Raw genomic sequence first — 23,306 nt, 5'->3', positions numbered from 1 at the left:
TTACATTTTATAAAGAATATCTCTTTGGATTTGAGACTTTAGTCTTTGCAACTTTAAATATCTTCTTTATGCACCAAGAGCTTGTAACACTCCAAAGAGAAAGGAAAAATTGAAATCGCATCATATGACCCCTTTAATATAAAGGAACATAAGCAGTTCATCACAGAGCCAACAATATTCATATTGTATAATGTCAGGTTTATTACAAAGCTAGACTAGGAAACAAGCTAGAGCAGAGGTAATATGTGGAGAGAAGGACAATTGTGTGTGTGTGTGTGTGTAGTCAAGAGGCATTTATTTATCATTTGCATAGTTAATACTGGGGAAAACTGAGTCACTTAATATTAAATTCTTGTTTAATGAACTGTTGTATTAAATCAATATCACATTTGCAAACTCCCTTAATAATCATTAAAAGCTGTCACTCATCTTAGTTTATCCCGATCTCACAAAACTCCATTATAATCGACGAAGCTCTCTACACTGCACAATGAATATCTTAGTTACACCCCGTCAACACTGTGATACATTACTCAACGCTGCAGAAACACGTAAGTATATTAGAACCTTTGAAGCTCCCTCAGCGCAAACACAAATATGCTGATCGGGTCAGTCGCACAGGTGCTCCTAAATATTATTTCATAGTCGCACGCATTAGCTTCCAGTCGCAAATGCGACTGAAATGGTCGCACTGTAGAGCCCTGAATACTAAGTTTTAAATACTAAAATTTGTGAAAATACTTTAAAAATCTTCCTATTAACTGACTTTCTATTAATGTGATACAGTGAATGACAACTATCTGTCTCCCAGTGGTTTAGCTCATTGGCAGTTTACCATTATGTGATTCATTTACAACAAAACAAATAAAAAACACATTGCCATCCTGCATTACATAATGTAATTGGACAAGTTCACTGCCAATTCATTTTCCACCAGTTCTTTTGGAATGTGTGCAAAGGATTGTGAGTGATTGGAAGACGTGAAGGATACATTTCATGCATCCTTCAAAATACTCCTAATGAAGGATTTGAATCATACGCTGCCTTCCAAGGATCTTTCTAAATTGAGATGGTCTTTGATGGTGCTTGATGACGTGGTAGCTACAATACACTTCATTAAGGCATTTAGTAGATGATTTTATCTAATTGGACTTAAAGGGGTCATATGATGCTGCTAAAAAGAACATTATTTTGTGTATTTGGTGTAATGAAATGTGTTTATGCAGTTTAAGGTTCAAAAAACACATTATTTTCCACATACTGTACATTATTGTTTCTCCTCTATGCCCCGCCTTTCCGAAACGCCTTCTGTCAATTTTTACAAAGCTCATCGGTCTGAAAAAGCGAGGTGTGCTCTGATTGGCCAGCTATCCAGTGCGTTGTGATTGGCCGAATTCCTCAAGCGTGTGACGGAAATGTTACATCCCTTACCATATTGTGACGACCCCGGGCTGGACTCCGCTTCGTCCACGGTGAAAGCCGATCTGGCGATCAACAGCGCGAAGTTGAAGTATTTCCTCAGCGACCAGCACAGATCAGCTCCAGGCATGACGAAGCGATATCATCCTTTTTTGGAAGGCCAAACAAAGTAGTTTCGCTTTCACAACGAAGCACACAGCACCTTCACGACATGGCGGCGGCGGCAACAACAATACTAACAATACATAAGAATAAAAGTTACGCCTTCTTTCTTTGCGTGAACATTTGGGTGGCGTTATGCAAATCTTCCCACACAGAGACGTAGACATGTGGCGTGTTAGAACGAGCCGTTTTAGGTAGGCGTGGTTGACTCTTACATTTTATAAAGAATATCTCTTTGGATTTGAGACTTTAGTCTTTGCAACTTTAAATATCTTCTTTATGCACCAAGAGCTTGTAACACTCCAAAGAGAAAGGAAAAATTGAAATCGCATCATATGACCCCTTTAATATAAAGGAACATAAGCAGTTCATCACAGAGCCAACAATATTCATATTGTATAATGTCAGGTTTATTACAAAGCTAGACTAGGAAACAAGCTAGAGCAGAGGTAATATGTGGAGAGAAGGACAATTGTGTGTGTGTGTGTGTGTAGTCAAGAGGCATTTATTTATCATTTGCATAGTTAATACTGGGGAAAACTGGGCATTGAAATGCTTGTGACGAGGCTCAGACATACAGTGACAATAACAGGACCATACTAAAAAACATACAGATATAGGTGTACGTGGAGGGCACTGAGATATTGAGTGACTTCAGTGACCATAGGCAGAACAATAACACAGACAGAGCATTAAATACAAATAAGTGGCAGTAACAGATACAATAAGGGTAGATGGTGTTAAGAGTTTTAAGTAGTCCTGAGGTACTGATATAAGAATATTGGGGGTAGAGCAGTGTCCAAAATGTCATTGTAGAGTGTCGCAGAGCTACATGAAGAAAAATTAAAGTGGCAGTGCAAGTACAATAAATAATAAACTTAAGAGCAGCATGTATTCTGGTTTTAGATGAAGGATAGCTGGCTGTTAAGCAGTCTGATGGTTTGAAGATAGAAGCTGTTCTTCAGTCTGGTTGTCCGTGATCGAATGGATCGTAAGCATCTGCCAGATGGCAGTGTGGCAAACAGGTGATGAGCAGGGTGAGTGCGGTCCTTGATGATGCTGCGGGCCTTTCTCAAGCAGCGAGTTTGATATATGTCCTGTAAGGCTGGGAGTTTATGTCCAATGATGGGGTCTGCTGTTCTCACCACTCTCTGAAGAGCTTTGCGGTCGAAAGAAGAACAGTTGCCGTACCATACAGTGATGCAGCCGGTCAGAATGCTCTCTATAGTGCAACGGTAGAAATTTGACATGATGATAGAGGAGATGTCAAACCTCTTCAGCCTCCGCAGGAAGTAGAGACGCTGACGGGCTGTTCTCACTATGGTCTCTGAGTGTAGGCTCCAGGAAAAATCCTCAGAGATGTGAATGCCAAGGAACTTGTAGCTCTTAACTGTCTCTACTTTCTCTCCATTGATGTGAATGGGAACGTGACCCTCTCTCTGTGACTCCTGTAGTCCACAATCATCTCCTTGGTCTTGCTGACGTTTAGAGAGAGATTGTTTTCAGCACACCATGCTGTGAGTGCGTTAACCTCATCTCTGTAGGATGTCTCATCACCGTTAGTGATGAGTCCTAGGATAGTAGTATCGTCAGCAAATTTGAGGATGATGTTGGAGCTATGCTTAGCAGAGCAGTCGTAAGTGAACAGGGAGTACAAGAGAGGACTGAGTACGCATCCCTGTGGGGCACCAGTGCTGAGAGTGAGTGAGGAGGATGTGTGGTTGCCAATTTTAACCACCTGGGGTCTGCCAGTCAGATAGTCCAGAACCCAGTTACATAAATGACTGTTAAGACCCAGATCTTTCAGTTTGGCTATAAGTTTGGTAGGAATGATGGTGTTAAATGCAGAGTTGTAATCAACAAACAGCATCCGCACATAGGTGTCTCTTCCCTCCAAGTGTTCCAGGGCAGAGTGTATGGCCATTGCAATGGCGTCATCAGTGGATCTGTTTGAGCGGTAAGCAAATTGGAATGGGTCCAGGGTGTCAGGTAGAGAGGAGCAGATGTGGGATTTGACTAGACGTTCGAAGCACTTCATGAAGACTGATGTCAGTGCTACAGGGCGGTAGTCATTCAGGCAGGAGACAGTTGTTTTTTTGGGAACAGGGATGATGGTGGTTTGTAGGGATGCACGATATATCGGCCACCATATCGGTATCGGCCCATATCGGCTCATTTTTTCTGTTATCGGTATCGGCCAAAATTTTCATATCGGTGCATCCCTAGTGGTTTGCTTGAAGCATGTGGGGATCACTGTTAGTCCCAAGGAGAGGTTGAAGATGTTGGTGAAGACATCTGCTAACTGGACAGCGCAGGCCCTCAGAACTTGTCCGTGGATGCCATCTGGACCTGGAGCTTTCCGGCCGTTGACTCTCTTGAAGGCCTTACTCACTTCGAGTGTGTTTAGAACCAAAGGGCAGGTGTCAAGGTCAGCAGGTATTTTCACAGCAGGGAATGTGTTGCCTGTCTCAAAGCGAGCATAGAATGTATTGAGCTCGTCTGGTAAGGAGGCAGACAAAGACACAACACTGCTTTTCCTTCCTTTGTAGTCCGTGATATAGCACAAACTGCTCCACATGCGTTGGGGGTCAGAGCCATGATATTCTGACTCCACTCTGGCCCTAAAGTCTCTTTTGGCTGATTTGATAGTTTTACAGATGGATGCTAGGCAACGGTGTTCTGAATCCGCGCTGTCTGAGCTTCACGAGCGCGCCGGCTCGCTTCCCCCGTCTGCGCGTCCTGAAGCGCTTGATCAGCGCCACAGCTCCCCCGACAACAATGTCCAGCAAAACATCCGAATAGTCGAAAACCGGTGAAATATCGGGTGGTGTGTACTTCCGAATGTCCAGCAATTCGTCTCTGGTGAAACTGATTGCAGGGATATAACTAAAGACAGGACAAACTAACAAAAACATAAAAACAACTGCAGAGGACGCCACGGAGGCAGCCATCAGCGTCGGCGCCATTGTGAAGGTCATACCATAAGGAGTTAGATCCCCAGAGTTGAAGGCAACAGTTCGTGCTCTTAACCTGGCACGCACCTCACCGTTGACCCATGGTTTCTGGTTTGGAAATGATTTAACATTAATGGATGGGAAAATCCTGCATTTGTTGATGTAGCATTTCACAGAATCTGTGTATTCATGTATGTTGTCTCCTGCTGCATCTTGAAACATCTGCCAGTCTGTGGATTCAAAGCAGTCCTGCAGTGTGGCGATGGTATCTTCACTCCATTTGTGAACTGTTTTAGAAACCGGTTTTTCCAGTTTGAGGCATTGTCTGTAGGCTGGTAACAGCAGTATGCTAATGTAGTCACCTTTGCCAAATGCTGGTCGGGGGAGGGGTTTGTAACTGTCTTTTAGTGTTGAATAGCAGTACCTGGTATTCCCTAGATTATGAGGACCAAATGTCCCCACAAGGATAGTAAAACCAGTACATTTTTTGGTCCCCATGAGGACGCAAGCTTATAAATCATACAGGATTTTTTGAAATAGCAGAAAGTTTTGTGTGAGGGGTAGGTTTGGGGGTAGGGTTAGGGTAAAGGGATTACATCTATGGAATGTCCCCATAAAATATGGAAACCAGTGTGTGATGTGTAGTGTGTGTGTGTGTGTGTAAGTAGGTGACTTGGTTTAATGTTGTGGAGAGGTTTAGTGATGTTTGGCATTAGTGTTGTTTACCCCACTAATGAGTATTGAACAGTGATGTCATGGTCAGCTCAACTGGCAGGTTTGCATGGATTACAAGGAGCTTTATCTTCGCAAGTTTGAGTTGGTGATGAGGCTCCTTCTTCAAAGCCGAGATGTCTGAAAGGCAGGCAGAGATAGTACTGCTCCACCCTGGTCCTAGTACCATACATAATGAATACTCTCTGTCTCCAATCCCCTGTTTTTTTTCTCAGACTATCTACCATCTGCACTGTTCTTACCCAGCTCCTATTTTATTGTCTGTGTCCTGTGGATTGGTGTTCACCCCGTTATATTAATGAAGTATGTGTTGATCTAACTCTGCATTTTGCTCCTCAGTACTACACATGACAATCAGCACTTTTTGAATATTTCCAACACAATTTAACAGTCACTGTAATCGTGATATGAAATTTTCAGAGGAGAAAAAACATTTAGAAAGTGAATGCATGCTGTAAAATTGTACTAGAAAGTAAATAAAAACTTAGTGTATTGGTAGAGAAATGGAGAGTGATCAGCAGGCTACAAACACAAGCAATGCACCAACAAGGAAGCAGTCGAAAGAGGAATGTGTCAGTATGTGTGTAATCATTTCTGTGTTAGCAAGTGGTTGTTTGTATGTGTGTGTCACTGTCTGTTTATATTTTGAGGACTTGTAAGTTGAAGTGTTTTCTGTTCTTATATCATGGACTTCATGCTTCAGAGTGCTTTTGTTTTGATAATTAAAGTTTTGACTGCTGGAAATTATCCTGTCCTTTGCCTCTTTCGTGTTGCTTGAACCACGCCTTACAGAAGAACTGACCTGAATTATCAGCAGTTAGACACCTTCTCCTTACTTGGGGATCGATCCCTTGAGGACCACACCAGTGAGCTCCTTCAGCTGGCTCATCTAACTCACAACCAAGACCGGTCACTGATCGCATATTTTCAAGCCAGTCTCAAGGACTCACTAAAAGACCAGCTGCCCATCTAAGGTTTTTGGGGGACATTCAAAGACTTTGTGGAAGACGCACTCCTCCTGAGTTGGGTCCCCCTTCTCTGTGGGTGAGGAGGAAGAAGATCTGCTCAGCCCCACGCCAACCGCGGACCTATAGCCAGAGCCCATGCCTGCCACAGAGCTTGAGGCCACTCCCACTACGGAGCCAGCCACCAGGTTTGTCCTGCAGCCAGAGCCCACCACCTTGTTCATCTCCGAATCTGAGCCAGAAGCCATGTCCGTCCAGAAGGGGAATAAATGGACTTTAGAGATCTGGATTTAATTCTAGCCCATACTCCCTGAGGTCCTTCCTCCTGTGTCGGGCATGATGGACTCCCTATCCACTGATCCTGCCTAGCCTCCAGGTTCCTTTGTCCTTGCTTGTTCCATTCAGCTCTTCCTCCTTCCCTCTGGCTCCACTGTTGTCCTTGCTTACTCCAGCTCCACAGTGGCCCTCCGAGCCCATGCCTTTAGCTCAGTTCTGCAAGTCATCGAATCCTCCTTAAAAAAACAGCTTGATAGATTTGCTTCCTAAAAACATGCAGCTTTTCACTTCACAAGATGGTTAGTTCACCCACAAATTTAAATTAGCCCATGAATTACTCACCCTCAATGCATCCTAGGTGTATATGACTTTCTTCTTTCAGACGATTCCAGTCGGAGTTATATAAAAAATTGTCTTTGATCTTTCAAGCTGTTTAATGGCACTCAATGGGTGTTGCAGTTCATCAGTCCAAAAGAAGTGAAATAAAGCGCATCCATCCATAATAAAAAGTACCTCACACGGCTGCGGGGGGTGAACAAAGGCAACCTGTAGTGAATCAATGTGTTTTTGTAAGAAAAATAACCATATTTAAAACATAACAATCAATTTAATCTAGCTTGCGCTCACTGTTGTACACGGAAGCAGTTCTGGGCGGATGACGTATGAGGTCGGCTTTGTGCATGCGCCGCTCAGAAGTGACAAAGGGGAGAGAGGGGGAGAGATCAAAACAACGGTCATGATTTGTAAAGAAGAATGTCGGAGGATTTCGATATAAGCCAAGAGGAGACTGATTTTCCTTTGCTAAAGTAAGGAAACTTTGCTTCCTTTGCTCCTGTAAACCAACGTTGGTTTTCACGAGACTCACCGCCGCATGCGCAATGCTGACCTCATACGTCATGCTCCCGGAGCCGCTTCCGTGTACAACTGTTGGCGCAAGCGAGATTAAAGGGATTATTACGTTTTGAATATGGATATTTTTCTTACAAAAACGCATCAATTCGCTACAGGAGGCCTTTGTTTACCCCCCAGAGCCTTGTGAGGTACTTTGTATTATGGATGGATGCACTTTATTTCATTTCTTTTGGATTGATGAACTGCAACACCTGCTGACTGCCATTAAACAGCTTGGAAGATCAAAGACAATTTTTAATATAACTCTGATTGGATTCATCTGAAAGAAGGAAGTCATATATGCCTAGGATGGCTTGAGGTTGAGATAATAATGGGCTAATTTTACATTTTGGGTGAACTATCCCTGTAATTGATGGCCTGGAGACATGTGGATTACTTGTGGATTATTGTGATGTTTTTATCAGCTGTTTAGACTCTCATTCTGACGACACCTATTCACTGCAGAGCATCCATTGGTGAGCAAGTGATGAGTGATGTGCTCCCAGAAGAGGTGAGTTTTCAGCTGTCAGGGATTTGTCTGTCAGTTTAAGGTTAGGAATATCATTCCTTTAGTGAAGAACAGTGAACGAGAATGTTTGGAAAATGATTTTGTGATTAAAATACCATGAGTGCCGCTTGCTCCCTGCCATTTGTGGTTGGCAGATGCCAGTAATTTAGCCATGACTGACTTATATGAATGCCTTTATTTTGGAATGCATATGCATTATGAATGTATTTTGCATATGAAATAAATTTCCTTTGTTTTGTTGGGTGTGAACTACTTAGTTACTATGAAAACACACTGCCTTTGACCATCAGATGAAGATGAATTTACTCCGTGTGTGTGTGTGTTGCAGGTACACTCATCTGCGTCAGACAGATTAGTGATGAGCTCATCTCCCCAGCGCATTCAGATCATCTCCACTGACCCCTCTGTCACAACCCCTCAGAGAATACAGGTTCACACACAAGCGCACACACTTGCTTTATTGTAGATGGTGCACTGATACATTCAGACACACTCAAACTCTTTCTCTTTTTCAGATAGTCACTGAGCAGCAGACGGGTCAAAAAATCCAGATAGTGACGGCACTGGACTCCACTGTGCCCAAACAGCAGTTTATCCTGGCAGCACCTGATGGCTCTTCAGCAGGCAAAGTCCTCCTGGCATCACCTGAGGGTACTAGTGCCAAACAGCTTATCTTTGCCACTGCTGATAGCCTGGTGCCTGGCAGAATTCAGGTATGATGTCACATGAATGCATTGGTGTTTCTTCAACCATGTGCACATTTGTGTCTCAGAGGATTTTTGTATATTATTTTTCAGTACATGCACTTACGTGTGGTTATAGTGTAGCTTATCTAGGACACTGGGAAATATAAACTAACTACATGGGTTAAGGTTAGGTTTAGGGGTAGGTTCAGGGTTAGTACCTAGTTATTCCCCAATTATTGTAATTACTATAATAAGTACAGATTTCAGCTTTAGATCACATGAAACCCATTTTGGTAACTTTTTGGCAACTATTTTAACCCCGTCTTCATTTATTTATGCTACTTTCCAGATGCCTTTTATGTTTAGATTTTATTGTTGTACTCTTGTCCCAGACCCTGAATTTCAATCTTAAAACATTAAAATCCATTATAAATAGTAGAATTATTACATCCAGGGTGCAATTTGCAGATTTTCACTGCCTGTGCTGTTGATATCCCAGATTCTAGTAATTTTTCATTCCCAGACAGGAAACATTTTATACCCGATTCTGGTCAGGCGGTATGCATTTCCCGTTTCCGAGAGTAGATGATGTTTTCTTACTGGCATATTAACACCGGAATATTAACAGATTCTACCACATGTAACAGTAAGTAATTGGATAAATATTATGTTCTAATTTTAGGTCCACAGTGTTTTATTTAAATAAATCAAAATGCTAATTGTGACTTTTTATCTTGCAATTCTGAGTTTATATCACGATTCTGACTTTTCTTCTCAGTTTTGTGAGTTTATATCTTGTAATTCTGAGAAACCTTGCTTTTAAGAAACTCTTAAGTCTTAAGAAAATCCTAAGAAACCTTGCTCCATGTGAGAGAAAACACTGGTTTATAAAACAGGGAAACTGGTTGCAGTTACTTCTTTCACAAGAAGTCTATGTTGTTATATTAAATATCTGTATGGTGAAACAAATTAGTGGACCAGAACTAACTGTTGTGAAAATGGTTTATATTTTAAATAACCATGTGCTACTGCCTGTTGTTGGATAGTCCAGTAAATTTACATTTTTATTTATTATTTTCTTGTTGATGGTCACAAAGCAAAAGTCGGTTATTCGTAATTGAATTAAAATTCTGGCATCAGTGAATAACAGTCACATTATGTTTTTTTCGTATTACTCCATGTTTAATTTTCATGTGAAAATATAGTAAAATCTCTATTAGATGATGCATTTTTACTGTATTTTATAGCAGCCTATATATACTGTCATACTACCTGTGAATTAGATAATTACTTTTATACGTGGCATCATCATCATCTGTGCCCTGGTTTGATCTGTGGGCATGAAATTGTGCTATAAAAATTCTAACCCTGAATGCCAAGTAATTAATCCTTCTGCCTTTTCTGGTAGTTTGTAACAGATGCAGTTTCAGTGGAGAGGCTTCTGGGTAAAGGGGCAGACATGAGCCGAGCACAGCCAATAGAATACTGCGTGGTGTGTGGAGATAAAGCCTCAGGTATAAACGCATTCAATGGGAATAATGCCAGTGCATGCAAAGCAGCATTACATATGAGAGACATGTGTTGCCCATAGACCGTCTGTTAAGTATTGCATGCTGAAATAGCAAAACATGCCTGAAATCACCAGGGCTGCATTTCCTAAAAGCATTGTTAGCCAAGGTAGATTGTAAAGACCATTGGTGCCAATGGTTTCAGTTATGTACTTAACAGCCCAGGCCAGTTCTAATCTAATTGGCTGGCCGTTTCCAGTTTAAGTTCCCTGAGATACGGGAACGAGTACTGCGTCTTGCTAGACGCATATGGGAAAAAAGCCTTTTTTTCTCCTGAACTGAAGCCTATTCATTCACGCAGTGAAACTCACGGCCATTGGTTCATGCAGAACTTAAAAAACGAACCAATGGCTCGGCAGCGGAGCTGCACGAGCCTATGGCGACGAAGCCCGCCAAAGCCTGCCAGAATGGGCGGGGCATCTGGCTATATAAGCGGGCACTCGCCACAGGATTCTCAGGTTTACTTTGACTGAAGCGACGACGAGTCGTGCAGCTACATAGCACGGCAAGCAATGCAGTACTCGTTCCCATATCTCAGGGAACCGAGGTTACGTTAGTAACTGAGTACGTTCCCTTTCGATAATTCACTCGTACTGCGTCTTGCTAGACGCATATGGGAACAGTCCAGTCACGCCGTGCTAATGTAGTGGAACGACTAAGGTATAACTTACATAAGCAACCAATGCTTATAGAGAAGTCAACAATAACCCAAGGCTAAAACGGGCTGAGCTTTCTAGGTCACACCCGGCCTGGTTAATCGTTCCAGAGTATACCCGTAACTTCGACACCCAGGGGTCGAAAGCTAACAGGTGAACAATACCAGAGAACTTGGGCGCAGTAAGGCCATGGGCTCTCTGTCATGTCCGTTTACGCAGGGGGCAGTGGGCAGGTCCCATGAAAGGATGGTAGGGGGACGAGGTGGATTCAGCCTCCTTGCACCCTTCAGGAAGCGGATGACCGCGCTATTTTTGTCCACTGATTGGCCCTCATAGGGACATGAGAGGCCGCTATAGCCGCCACATAGACTTTGAGCATGGAAGGGGAGGGACCCTTATCCAGCAGCTCTTGTAAAAGTGACAGCACCTCTGCTAATTCGGAAGTGAGAGGGTCTTTGCCGCGGTTTAAACACCAGGCGGAGAAAAAAGACTATTTTAATGCATAGAGACGTCTCGTAGACGGAGCTCTAGCCTCCAAAGTTGTGTTTAAGAATCGCTTTGGGAGGCACTAAGGCTCCCGTCGAGTGGCCAGAGGTGCAGGGCCCATAGGTCGGGCCGAGGATGCCATAATGTCCCGTTCGCTTGAGAGAGGAGATCCCGTCTCAGTGGAACAGGCCAAGGGGCCGCTATCAGTAGCTGAGTCAGCTCTGATAGCCACAGCTGGTTCATCCAAAGGGGGGCTACCAGGAGAACCCTGTGTTTTTGTTCCCTCACTCACCTGATTACCTGTGGGATCAGAGCGATCGGGGGGAAAGCATAGAGAAGGAGGTTGGGCCAATCGTGGGCCAACGCGTCCCTGGTCTTTGAGAAATAAATTTGGCAGTGAGAGTTGTCTTCTGAGGCGAAGAGGTCTACATCGGCCTCGCCAAAGATCTCCCAGATTTTCTGAACCATTTGCGGATGGAGGGTCCACTCCCCTGAGGGGACATTGCTCCCTGATAACATGTCCTCTCCCTGGTTCAATTTGTCCGGTATATGCGCTGCCTTTAGCGAGCGCAGGTTAGTTGAGCCCACTCTAAGAAGCGCTCCACTATGTCAAGAGGCGCTTTGAAGAGAGGCCTCCCTGGCGATTTATGTAGGACACAACCGACATGTTGTCCCATCGGATTAGCACATGGTGCCCTTTCAGGACTGGCAGGAAGAACTGACAGGCTCGACATACTGCTAACATTTCCAGGCAGTTAATGTGGAAGCCTTTTTCTGCCTTCGACCAGTGGCCGCAACCTGAGTTGGAGGCGTCTGTCGTGACAACTGTCCTTCTGCGAACCATCCCCATGACCACGCCCTGTTCCATCCAGCAGGAGTTCTTCCAGGGGGTCAGGGCCGATACACAGGCCTGACTCACCCTGATATGCAGGCGTCCGTGACGCCACGCATGAGATGGAAGTCTACATCGGCCTCGCCAAAGATCTCCCAGATTTTCTGAACCATTTGCGGATGGAGGGTCCACTCCCCTGAGGGGACATTGCTCCCTGATAACATGTCCTCTCCCTGGTTCAATTTGTCCGGTATATGCGCTGCCTTTAGCGAGCGCAGGTTAGTTGAGCCCACTCTAAGAAGCGCTCCACTATGTCAAGAGGCGCTTTGAAGAGAGGCCTCCCTGGCGATTTATGTAGGACACAACCGACATGTTGTCCCATCGGATTAGCACATGGTGCCCTTTCAGGACTGGCAGGAAGAACTGACAGGCTCGACATACTGCTAACATTTCCAGGCAGTTAATGTGGAAGCCTTTTTCTGCCTTCGACCAGTGGCCGCAACCTGAGTTGGAGGCGTCTGTCGTGACAACTGTCCTTCTGTGAACCATCCCCATGGCCACGCCCTGTTCCATCCAGCAGGAGTTCTTCCAGGGGGTCAGGGCCGATACACAGGCCTGACTCACCCTGATATGCAGGCGTCCGTGACGCCACGCATGAGATGGAACACCATCGCTCAGACCCGGTTGCTTAGTTCCCAGGCTTCGTCGTTTCTCTCTCCGAGGCTTGCTGAGAGAGGAGAAACATGAGAGCGGGGCTGTATAGTGAAAGGCGGTCCGCGGAGTGGAGAAAAGCGAGACTCGTGCTCGAGTGAGCATTCTGTCTTAGTAAGCGCGTACCTCACTGCCCTTCTGCGGTGGATCTGAGTGCAGTGGAGAGAGAGCACGAAGGCACAGTGCCGGCATGAGATCAGTCAGACCGATTGCTTATTCCCTGACTCCGCTGTTTCTCTCTCCGAGGCTCACTGAGAGAGGAGAAAACGGGAGGGCGGGGCTGTCTCCAGTGGAGGCGGACCACGAATGGAGAAGAGCGAAACTCATGCTCGAGTGAGCATTTTGTCTTAGTAAGCGCATAGCTCACTGCCCTTGTGTGGCGGATCCGCTAATAAGCTCTTTTAGTATCTATATTTCTATATTTAATTTGATATTTTAATAGCATCTTAATACATTAAGCAATGTTAAGTGTTCATGTTTTTCTACAGGAGGAAAACGCTTAACGAGAGACTTTGTGCATTGCGTTCATATTCTGCTGTTCTGGTCACAAGTTTGTGGGTCTTGTCTTTTTCTTGCAGGACCCTGTACGTTATAGTACTAATTTGGTTTTAATCGTTTAATCACCACCACAGCTTCTTGTCTTCATTGGCAACACTTTCATTGGCAAAGTTCCTTTCTTCTTGTCTTCACCACCTGGCTACTGTTGTAAAATGTTGAGAGATTCAAACAAAAAGTAATAAAAAATAGAACAAAATAAAAAATAAAGACCGCAAGTGACGTCGCTAGCGGAAGTGCAAGTGTCTGAGAATGCAAGTCTAAGGGATCCTCCCTTAATTTCGTTCACTCTTTGCTGATATAATACAGCACTCAACTGCCATGCATGCACTATAGGGATTTAAGAATCAATGAAGACATCAGTGATTTCGGAGTCGACACCAAGAGTCGTGTGCTGGAGTCGAATCCGACTCTAGGGCTATTCAGAGTCGAGGAATCGACTCTTTTGGAGTCGACTCCCCATCCATAGGCTACACACACACAAGTCCAGAGAGAAAGAACAAAGTCAATAGTTGTGGAACGCCAAGGCTGTCAAGGCTATTTTATTCACTTAAACGTCGGATGAAGTGATTATTTTCTCTTTAATACAGATGATGCCAACTTATTTTTCAATGAGTCGCTATGCTAGCAATAATAACGTTACCTGCTTGATGGAAAGGGTTGCCAGGTTTTTCTTTTTACAACAAAACCCTCCCAATTACTACCCAAAACTAGCCCAAACTAACCGTGTTTCGAGGGGTCCCCCAGTAAAACTTGCGTTCCGGGGGCTAAAATACACGTTATTGGGGTTGCTTCAACCCGCTGACATGAAAAACAACCCGCAGCAACAGTGATAAAGTATCCCAGTTCCACGGGAAAACCGCGGACTTGGCAACACTGTGACGGATACAACGGACACGAGCGCTGTGGTGACGCGACCACAACAGCTTGTCGTTGTCTAATTTGGCGAGCCCGGTCTCATGAAAATACGCATTTGGCATACTATTTATACGCACTTTCATGAGATCGGGTTAAATTTGGCACGGTCTCCCTGCTGCACTAATAGCAGTAAGGCTTTCCTCTGTGTATACATATCCCAGAAGTACAATTTTAGCTGTATTATTTGTGTCCCCTTCAAAAATTGCTCTTGAGAGATTTTATGTTTATTGTCCCCCCCAACTGTTAGACGAAATTTACACCCCTGCCTCAAGAATTTATTTCTTGATCGGAACAGATTTGGAGAAATGTAGCATTGCATAAGTGTCTCAGCAATGGATGCTCTGCAGTGAATGGGTGCCGTCAGAACGAGAGTCCAAACAGCTGATAAAAACATCACAATAATCCACAAGTAATCCACACCACTCCAGTCCATCAATTAACGTCTGGTGAAGACAAAAGCTGTGTTTTTAAGAAACAAATCCATCAAGTAGGGCTGCACGATAAATCACATGCGATATTTAATGCACATCTTGTCAGAAAGCCGGTTCTGTAATCAGCGGTAAATCTCAATCACGTGCGTGCGTGCGTTGTTCACTGACGAGCTGCGCAAAAAATTGCGCGAATATGAACGCGGTTTTGCGCAGCTCGTCAGTGAACAACGGCTCTGTGTAGTTAATGCTGCTCAATGTGAAAGCACGCACGTGATGGAGATTTACTGCTTCACATGTCCTGAAGGTGTGTACATTTTCAAATTTTTATTTTTGGGTGAACTATTCCTTTAAGTAAGCCGCTCAGAAACAAAAGGAGGGTGGCTGGGACAAGTACAAAGAGCGTTAGAAAATCTACTCTGAGCCTTTGAAGCTAGTCTTAAATCATTTAACGAGAGAGAAAAAAAGTTGTACCAAAGTTGAATAAGTGAATAAATCTGCTGCCTTCTCTGAGAGCAGTTGAAAACACAACCAACATGCTCGACACGCAACAGCGCCCCTATTTACCTGGATCTTCTACTTTACAGATTGATTTGACTATAACTAAAAAAGTATAGTTGTTACATGTGAGTTGGTCATTGTATTATGTTTATGACATTGGATATTTTTGTTTACACTGTGTTATTTTTATTTCTAAATATACAGTACTATGTGCGGGTTTGTGTATTTGAAGGGAGGCATTATGGGGCGGTCAGCTGTGAAGGTTGTAAGGGGTTCTTCAAGCGAAGTGTGCGCAAGAGTCTGACATACAGCTGCCGCAGTAACCAGGACTGTGTGGTGAACAAACACCATCGCAACCGTTGCCAGTTCTGTCGTCTCAGGAAGTGCTTGGAGATGGGCATGAAGATGGAGTGTGAGTAAATAAATAAACAAAAACTCTGACCACATGGTCATACCTTGACAAAAAAGGTACAAAACTGTCACTAGGGCAGTACCTTTTTAACTTAAATGTACACTTTAGGTACTAATACAAAGATGTACCTTTTTAGCTTTTGTACCTTAGTGTACTGCCACAGTGACAGCTTTGTACCGTTTCTTTGTGAGAGTGTATACCTGCGTCTGTTCTTCTGAGAGCATATAACCTCATCTGAACTCATTAACACCCCGTGGCCAATGAAACAGTGCTGGTACTTGGCTGGAGCTCAGCTGGAGGATCTGTAAACCTCTTTCAGAACTGGCCCATGTTACCAATTACACGAGAGCCATACACTGTCGTAACTGACTATGATACTATGCAGCGTTGTGGCCCCTTTAAATGTTTCATAATTGCACAGTGAAAATTTGGAAGGTTGAAGCTTCTGACAGTATTTATGCATTTTGTATTACTCACATAGCTGTACAGAGTGAGAGGAAACCCATTGATCTTCCTAGAGAAAAACCTGCCAACTGTGCAGCATCCACAGAGAAAATCTACATCAGGAAAGACCTGCGGAGTCCCCTCATCGCAACACCGACCTTCATCTCTGAGAAAGACGCCTCACGGTGAGACTCACATTCACAAAGCATCTGCATGCTCTACATGATGCATGCAACTAGCTTAAACCAGAGGTCTAGTAAAAAAAAAAAAAAAAAGAGCTCACATTAATATAATTCAAATTAGAGTCAGGGATTTAGTGTAGTTAATTCAATACAGGGTATTCATTTACTGTAGCTTTATTTTATTTTACTATTTATTTCTTCAAGCGTCTGCTAAATGAATTAATTTAAATATTTGTATCATGATTTAATCCTCTGTGCAGGTCCAGACTGTTGGACTCTGGAATGCTTGTCAATATCCAACAACCTTTAATACAAGCTGATGGCACATTACTATTAGCAACAGACAAAGTAAAAACATCTACATAACTTTTCTGTGTCTGTCAGTTTTTTTTTCTTTTGTGTTTTGTGCAGTCCAGGGTTTCCCAAGCCGGAGTTTGTAATGACCTTGGGTGTTTTTAGATTGTGATTGCCAAAATACCAAATTATACTCTGATTTCATTTACAAAAAGTTGTCATAAATTTTTTTGTTGTTGTCATATTTATTGAAAGATTAAACATTAAATGAAATCTCAAGGGGTTATTCAAGAATAATAATTTAGATCAGAGGGGTTGAACGGACAGTTAAACGGTTGGGAGTCCCGGATCCAAAATGTTTTGGTATTTGTTGCTGTTAAATTGAGTATTTTTTCAATAATAATTATACATATTATAAACATTCAGAAAAAGCTGTAGGTGTTAGTTTTATTTCCCACTTTAAAATATATATGAAGATGTTATTTGTTCATCAGGCGGAGTCAGGACAAGGTGATCTGGGGACTCTGGCTAATGTGGTTTCATCATTAGCCAATCTGAACGATCCGGTTAGTAACGGAGAGCTGGAGGAGTCACCCAGTGAAATCACACGGTGTGTTATTAATGCAGACAATAGTTGTGTATGTTTTTCACAGTGTAAAGAGATTATGGTATTAGTTATAGGAATAAGTAATTAAAAAGAAAATTACTCCATTCCAAACCCATGTGACTTCTTTCTTCTGTGGAAGGGGTTGTTTTGACCATAAAACAAAAGAAGATGACAACATCTTAGTTTGAATCAAACAAACCTGATGTATGGCTCCTAAAGATGTGGAATATGGCACACAAGTCATGAAGTCTGAACATTGTACAGAAAGTGGTACAGATTTGGAATGACATATGGTTAAGTAAATTTCAAAGAGCTGGTTTTAAACTACCATCAAAACAAGGTAAAAAAAAATAAAAAAAACTTGATAATTTTTTGTAATTGTTTCTGAGTGTGATGTCTTTGGTGTTGCAGTGCCTTTGACGCGCTAGCTAAAGCTCTGAACCCCAGTGAGGTGGTGGAGGGCCAGAGCTTGTCAGAGGTGGATGGGGTGGGTGGAGCTACAATACAGGTGATCAGCAGGGATCAAATCTCACCACTCATAGAAGTCGAGGGACCTCTGCTTACTGACACACACATCAGCTTTAAGGTGTGTACATGACATTCTTATACTCTTGCAAAAGCTTTGAAGTCAACATGAAATAAAAGAAAAAGAAAAAATATTTTATGCTGCTGTTGTAGAGTAGACGTGCTGTTATTTATTATCGATTAGCATTAATGTAATAAAGTTACAACAACAAGCAGTAATAACAACAACAAAAAATGTGGATAAAGAAGTGTTACATTGGTCCATGTGGTGGTGCTCTTGAGGGTGAATCCACATTCTGGTCTAAATGTCTCCTCAAAAGTGGGTGACGGTAGCATTTAAGACAGAAGTAATCTTCCATACGGTGGCCGTGAAGTGCAAAACAAATCACAATTCTGAAAACAAAATAACATATTACAAACGCAAATGCAAGTCTAAAAAACAAAATAACAATTCAGACAGCACAACAACAAATCAGAAAACATTATAACAAGTCAGAAAACACAACGACAAATCATACAAATCGGAAGAGGTAGGTATAGTATGAGACAGCGCCATTGGTTTGGGATTACTCATCGCTGACTGGACGAGACATCTGTCAATCAACGTATACAGGAAGAACCAGCCGAAGAATAGCAGAGTCGTGGTAGAAAGTTCGGAGATGGTATTAAAGTAGCTCAGTTTAAATGTATTGTATGAATTGCCCTTCCTATGGAATAAAAAATACGGAGTGTATATTTACATTTATCAAAAAGTTGATAATAAAGTATCGGGTAGGTGTAGGGAGGGCTTTATTGTACCAATAAGGTGGCATCCATTTAATAATTAAAATTATAATTTACACTCGATACCTTATTATTGCATACTGTTTTATAATGTACTACTATAATTGCCACTATTTGCAACAAGTAGTATACTTGATAGTAGAAATCCTGCTATTTTAACATAGTGTAAATAGGTATTTGCACTTAGTGTAAATAGCATATTGCTAAAAATACTGCTATTTTCACTTAGTGTAAATATAATCCATTGCTAATACGAGATTTGAAATGGGTGGAAAAAAAAGTTTGGCAAAAGGCGGGATTGAACCCGGGTCGATCGCGTCAAAAAGCCAACGACACGCAGTTATCCATCTGCACCACTGGAACTGATGTTTTACAGCCACAGACTCTGCTGTTCTTCGGCTGGTTCTTCTCTGTATACGCTGATTGACAGATATGTCGTCCAGTCAGCGGTGAGTAATCCCAAACCAATGGCGCTGTCTCATACTATACCTACCTCTTCCGGTTTGTCTGATTTGTCATTGTGTTTTCTGACTTATTTTGTTTTCGAATTTGTCATTGTGTTTTCTGACTTGTTTGAATGTTTTCTGAATTGTTATTTAGTTTTTTAGACTTGCATTTGCGTTTGTAATTTGTTATTTTGTTTTCAGAATTGTGATTTGTTTTGCACTTTTTTTCCACCGTACTTCCACAATCCACTGCAAATTTACATTCAGATCTCACTCATTTTCCAGGCTGACCCACTTTTCACCATCCATTAAATTCCTGATGGATTATATCAAGTATTGCCCTACATGGTTTTATCTCATTAAATTACAGTTAACTCTGAAATGTCACAAAATGGGTTGTGAAAGCCATTTGAGTTTGAGTTTTAATGTACAGTGGGGGTCAAAAGCTTAGAATAATTAAGATTTATAATGTTGTTGAAAGAAGTCTCTTCTGCTTACAAAGGCTGCATTTATTTGATCACAAATACAGTAAAAACTATTTAAAATAACTTTTCTATTTGAATATATTTTAAAATGTAATTTATTGCTGTGATCAATGTGATCAAAATAAGTGAATTGAGATGAATAAATTACACTGTTATTTGTAGAGTTACAAATCTATATTTGTAATTATAACTAGGTATTGTTTCCTAATTGAAAAATATTGCAACACTCTTTGAAGCTGCTTCAAAATAATTTGTATTGTATAAAGCACAGTATAAATAAACATGACTTGATATAGCATGTGTGAAAATATAATGTTGCTTAATTGCAGCTGTTGATATCAGTAATTAGACAAAAGTTAAGAGTTTGTAAAGATAAAATACATTTTTTTTGTATTTTTACTAATAATAGTTTAATAGTTTTACTATTCTAAATAATAGAAGAGAGTCTTAAGTGTGTGATTATTTTCTCTCTGTAGTTGACGATGCCAAGCCCAATGCCCGAGTATCTGAATGTGCATTATATCTGTGAGTCTGCATCACGCCTGCTCTTCCTCTCCATGCACTGGGCGCGCTCTATTCCAGCCTTCCTTGCTCTCGGGTGAGATCTCTGTTGTGGGGTTTCTTTCTGTACTTCTGCATGCTATCTCTCTAGAGTATGTCAGTTTCTGTCTCTGTATGTGTAGGCAGGAATGTAACACAGCTCTGGTGCGAGCGTACTGGAATGAGTTGTTTATTCTGGGTCTGGCACAGTGCGCTCAGATCATGAGTCTGTCCACCATCCTCGCTGCCATCGTCAATCATCTGCAGTCCAGTATCCAGGACGGTATGGCACAGCTAAACATCAAGTCTGACATCCACAATGTTTACAGAATGTACTTTCTGCTGGAGACTAGAGATATTATACAATAAAACAGTTACACAGAGTCTGCATCCAAAAAAGACAAAGCGACAGTAGGAACCTTCAAACTGCTAAATTTAAGGATTTCTTTATAAAGATAATTTTTTAAAAATTGTAATGATGAAAACATCTCCAATTCTCCAATATCAAAAATTGTTGATGTTGGAAGCATTGCTAGAACAAATAACCTCTGATGCAACTGTAGTGTTGTCATTAGTCTTTAATTAACTAACAACTGATCTCCTCTCAGTAGACAAGCTATCGAGTGAACGCATTAAACTAGTCATGGAGCACATATGGAAGCTGCAGGAGTTCTGCAACAGCATGGCAAAGCTGCAGACAGACGGATATGAATATGCCTACCTAAAAGCCATTGTCTTGTTCAGTCCAGGTACACATGCCAACAGCTTTACACAACAAAAAAGTTGTAGTAAAACAGAAGTAAACTCACAACTGATTCATTTATTCACAAGATCATCCAGGTTTGAGCAGCTGTAGTCAAATTGAAAAGTTCCAGGAAAAAGCGCAGATGGAACTCCAGGACTATGTGCAAAAGACTTATCCCGATGACACCTACAGGTCTGTTCCATATTAAAGTAATACTCTGGGTGAAATGCATCATAGTCTCGATCAACAGCATTTGTGGCATGCTGTGTCAGTTAACACAATCATTTTTTACACAACAGGTTTCAGGAAAAACATGTTTGCAGTGTCCTTCTGGTGGGAATTTAGAATGCAAACAGCAAGCAATTAAGCAACTGCATTTTAAAATATGCAGTTCACACTGTTTTGCATCTATGGCTTTAATAACTTTCAGGTCCTGTGCCATCCAAGAAACTACCGTTGAGATGAATGGGAATGCTAACGAATTGCTTGCTGCTGGTATTCTTGACCTCCTTGGACACAAGTGTCCGTAAAGTATTGTTTCCATGACGCAAAACTCTCCCACAAGAATTACACTTGTAACGAACAACCAGAAGTTGTATATTCTCAGATAAAGTATAAGAAAACTGTAAACTTAACTGCTTTTAAATTCTCTGGCCCTAAGTATTTTTTTCTTCTTCTTCTGTGGTTACTGACAACATGCCTTATTTGCTGTTCACAGAACTGTGGTTATATTGCGTTTAGGTGTTAATTGGCTGATTTGCTAATGTCCTTTCATTAATTGCTCATTGATGTTGCAGGCTGGCCCGAATCCTGTTGCGTTTACCAGCGTTGCGGTTGATGAGTTCCAGTATAACTGAAGAGCTGTTTTTTACCGGCCTTATTGGAAATGTACCGATCGACAGTATCATCCCATATATCCTTAAAATGGAGACTGCAGACTACAACAGCCAAATCACAGGCCCCTCTGTGTGATCGCACTCTGACTGTCATTTCATTTTGACCTTGAGACTGAATTCATGCAAGTCCCATCATCCCTTGCCTTCACGGTGACTCAAATATATCACAATATATTGAACTGACCAACAAGCTCTACCTCAAGAGGAGCTGCAACAGTGAAAGCCTTTCAGTATGTGACCGTTACCCTAGAAATATTGTGTTGTAGTTTACAGAGAGATGCATTATGGGACTTTCAGTTCCAATGACAGGACATTTGCCTCGAAAATTAAACAAAGGCCTTTCTTTTTTTAAAACCCTTATTTAAAAACACTTGAGCACTTCATGATGATTCCAATGGAAACAATCCAAGATAAAATTTTTACAGCCCCAAATTCTCCTAATAATTTTTTTTATTACCTATGAGCAATGATCTTTTCCAAAGGAAGATGTGGTTCTTGATTGAATGTAGCAGTTGATATCAAGGCAGTTTTCTTCTGAATCTCTGGATCCCTGAATCTCTACTCATTCATTTTTCTCATTGATAAAGCAGTTGAGTAGAAAGCAAATTTTCTGTGTCCCACAGATCGTGTACTTTGTACTGTCACTTCTGTCGTCATGACAATCAGCCTCCTTCTCCTCAGTATCATATTTTACCTTCAAACTCATGTATTTATTTCATTGAGTCTAACTCTATAGTTCATACAAATGTAGATAATCTGATTTGCTTGGTTTTTAAAAAAAGCATCTCTTATTAAATGATATATAGAAAGTATTTGATCTGTATCTTTATAGCATTTGACTGCTGCTGCAATGTACAAAAGGTGTCATTTTCAGATGTAATATATCCACAATTGTGATGGTTTAATGCACTTAGATTACTAATTAGCTAATTGCAGATATGTGCACAGATAGTTTTTAAGTTAGTTTCTAATGTGTCATTTTGTCCTAATTGTAAGACTCAGTTTCATGTGTGTTTCTCATCTATTCCTTTTATTTCAGTGGGGTCACATGTTAGTAAGTATTGTTTCTGTCTTGTTGATTTGTAGACAGAAGTTATGTTCTTCATTACAGTGTTTTATTATATGTTTTAGCATCAACATGTGGATTACTCTATCTCTCTTCGTGCTAACTTTGACCGTGCAAGTGTGGTCCAACTCTTGCCCATGTGCACGAGAGGAACTCTGTTTACCCGTCCGATCCCAGCCGGCGTTTGAGGTGAGTGACAGTCACTCGGACCCATCCAGTGATCAGCTGATGGCGCCGCACTGTTTAATGTCAAATACAGACACTTAAACCACACTTAAAATTTACGAATTGTATTGTATTAGATAAGAAACTATCAAAAGGGCATATGCAAACAAATGATGCGACATCTTTACTCGTTTACATAATTAGACATTTTTGTGAAACCTTTTGCTTGAACGTGTCATGTAATGAATGCCATTGCATGCAGACTTTTTTTTTTCTTTTGTGGCTAATAACTTTTTTTTTTATTGATAGTTCACCCAAAAATGAAAATTCTGTCATCATTTACTCAGTTAATCCAATTTAATCCAAACCTGTATGAATTTCTTTCTTCTGATCAATGAACACAAATTGTGCGCTCCTCATTTGGGAGTCACACTCATGGTCTTCACG

At 41.6% G+C, this 23,306-nt stretch overlaps 1 protein-coding gene across 4 annotated transcripts in view; it reads left to right on the top strand.

Annotated features, from left to right (window-relative positions):
* The window catches only part of LOC107549572 (nuclear receptor subfamily 2 group C member 2-like), a 26,894-nt gene extending 4,275 nt beyond the window's left edge, over window positions 1-22,619 (top strand). The window contains exons 2-15 of one of the 4 annotated variants that reach the window (XM_016230715.1): window positions 7,825-7,910; window positions 8,257-8,358; window positions 8,444-8,641; window positions 10,023-10,128; window positions 15,502-15,681; window positions 16,163-16,310; window positions 16,568-16,655; window positions 17,096-17,211; window positions 17,620-17,794; window positions 19,924-20,045; window positions 20,131-20,270; window positions 20,596-20,736; window positions 20,819-20,924; window positions 21,530-22,619. In XM_016230715.1, the coding sequence (XP_016086201.1) occupies window positions 7,887-7,910; window positions 8,257-8,358; window positions 8,444-8,641; window positions 10,023-10,128; window positions 15,502-15,681; window positions 16,163-16,310; window positions 16,568-16,655; window positions 17,096-17,211; window positions 17,620-17,794; window positions 19,924-20,045; window positions 20,131-20,270; window positions 20,596-20,736; window positions 20,819-20,924; window positions 21,530-21,704 (1,821 nt within the window). In that variant the 5' untranslated portion in view covers window positions 7,825-7,886 and the 3' untranslated portion in view covers window positions 21,705-22,619. The remainder of the gene's footprint in view (window positions 1-7,824; window positions 7,911-8,256; window positions 8,359-8,443; window positions 8,642-10,022; window positions 10,129-15,501; window positions 15,682-16,162; window positions 16,311-16,567; window positions 16,656-17,095; window positions 17,212-17,619; window positions 17,795-19,923; window positions 20,046-20,130; window positions 20,271-20,595; window positions 20,737-20,818; window positions 20,925-21,529) is intronic. The other 3 variants (XM_016230716.1, XM_016230713.1, XM_016230714.1) reach the window with 3 other exon arrangements.
* The last annotated feature ends 687 nt before the right edge of the window (window positions 22,620-23,306 follow it).

The sequence above is a fragment of the Sinocyclocheilus grahami genome, unplaced genomic scaffold (assembly GCF_001515645.1).
Source record: "Sinocyclocheilus grahami isolate Dianchi unplaced genomic scaffold, SAMN03320097.WGS_v1.1 scaffold375.1, whole genome shotgun sequence".
NCBI lineage: Eukaryota > Metazoa > Chordata > Actinopteri > Cypriniformes > Cyprinidae > Sinocyclocheilus > Sinocyclocheilus grahami.
Note: the sequence above shows the minus strand (reverse complement) of the source record. Positions and strands in the feature narration are given on the sequence as shown.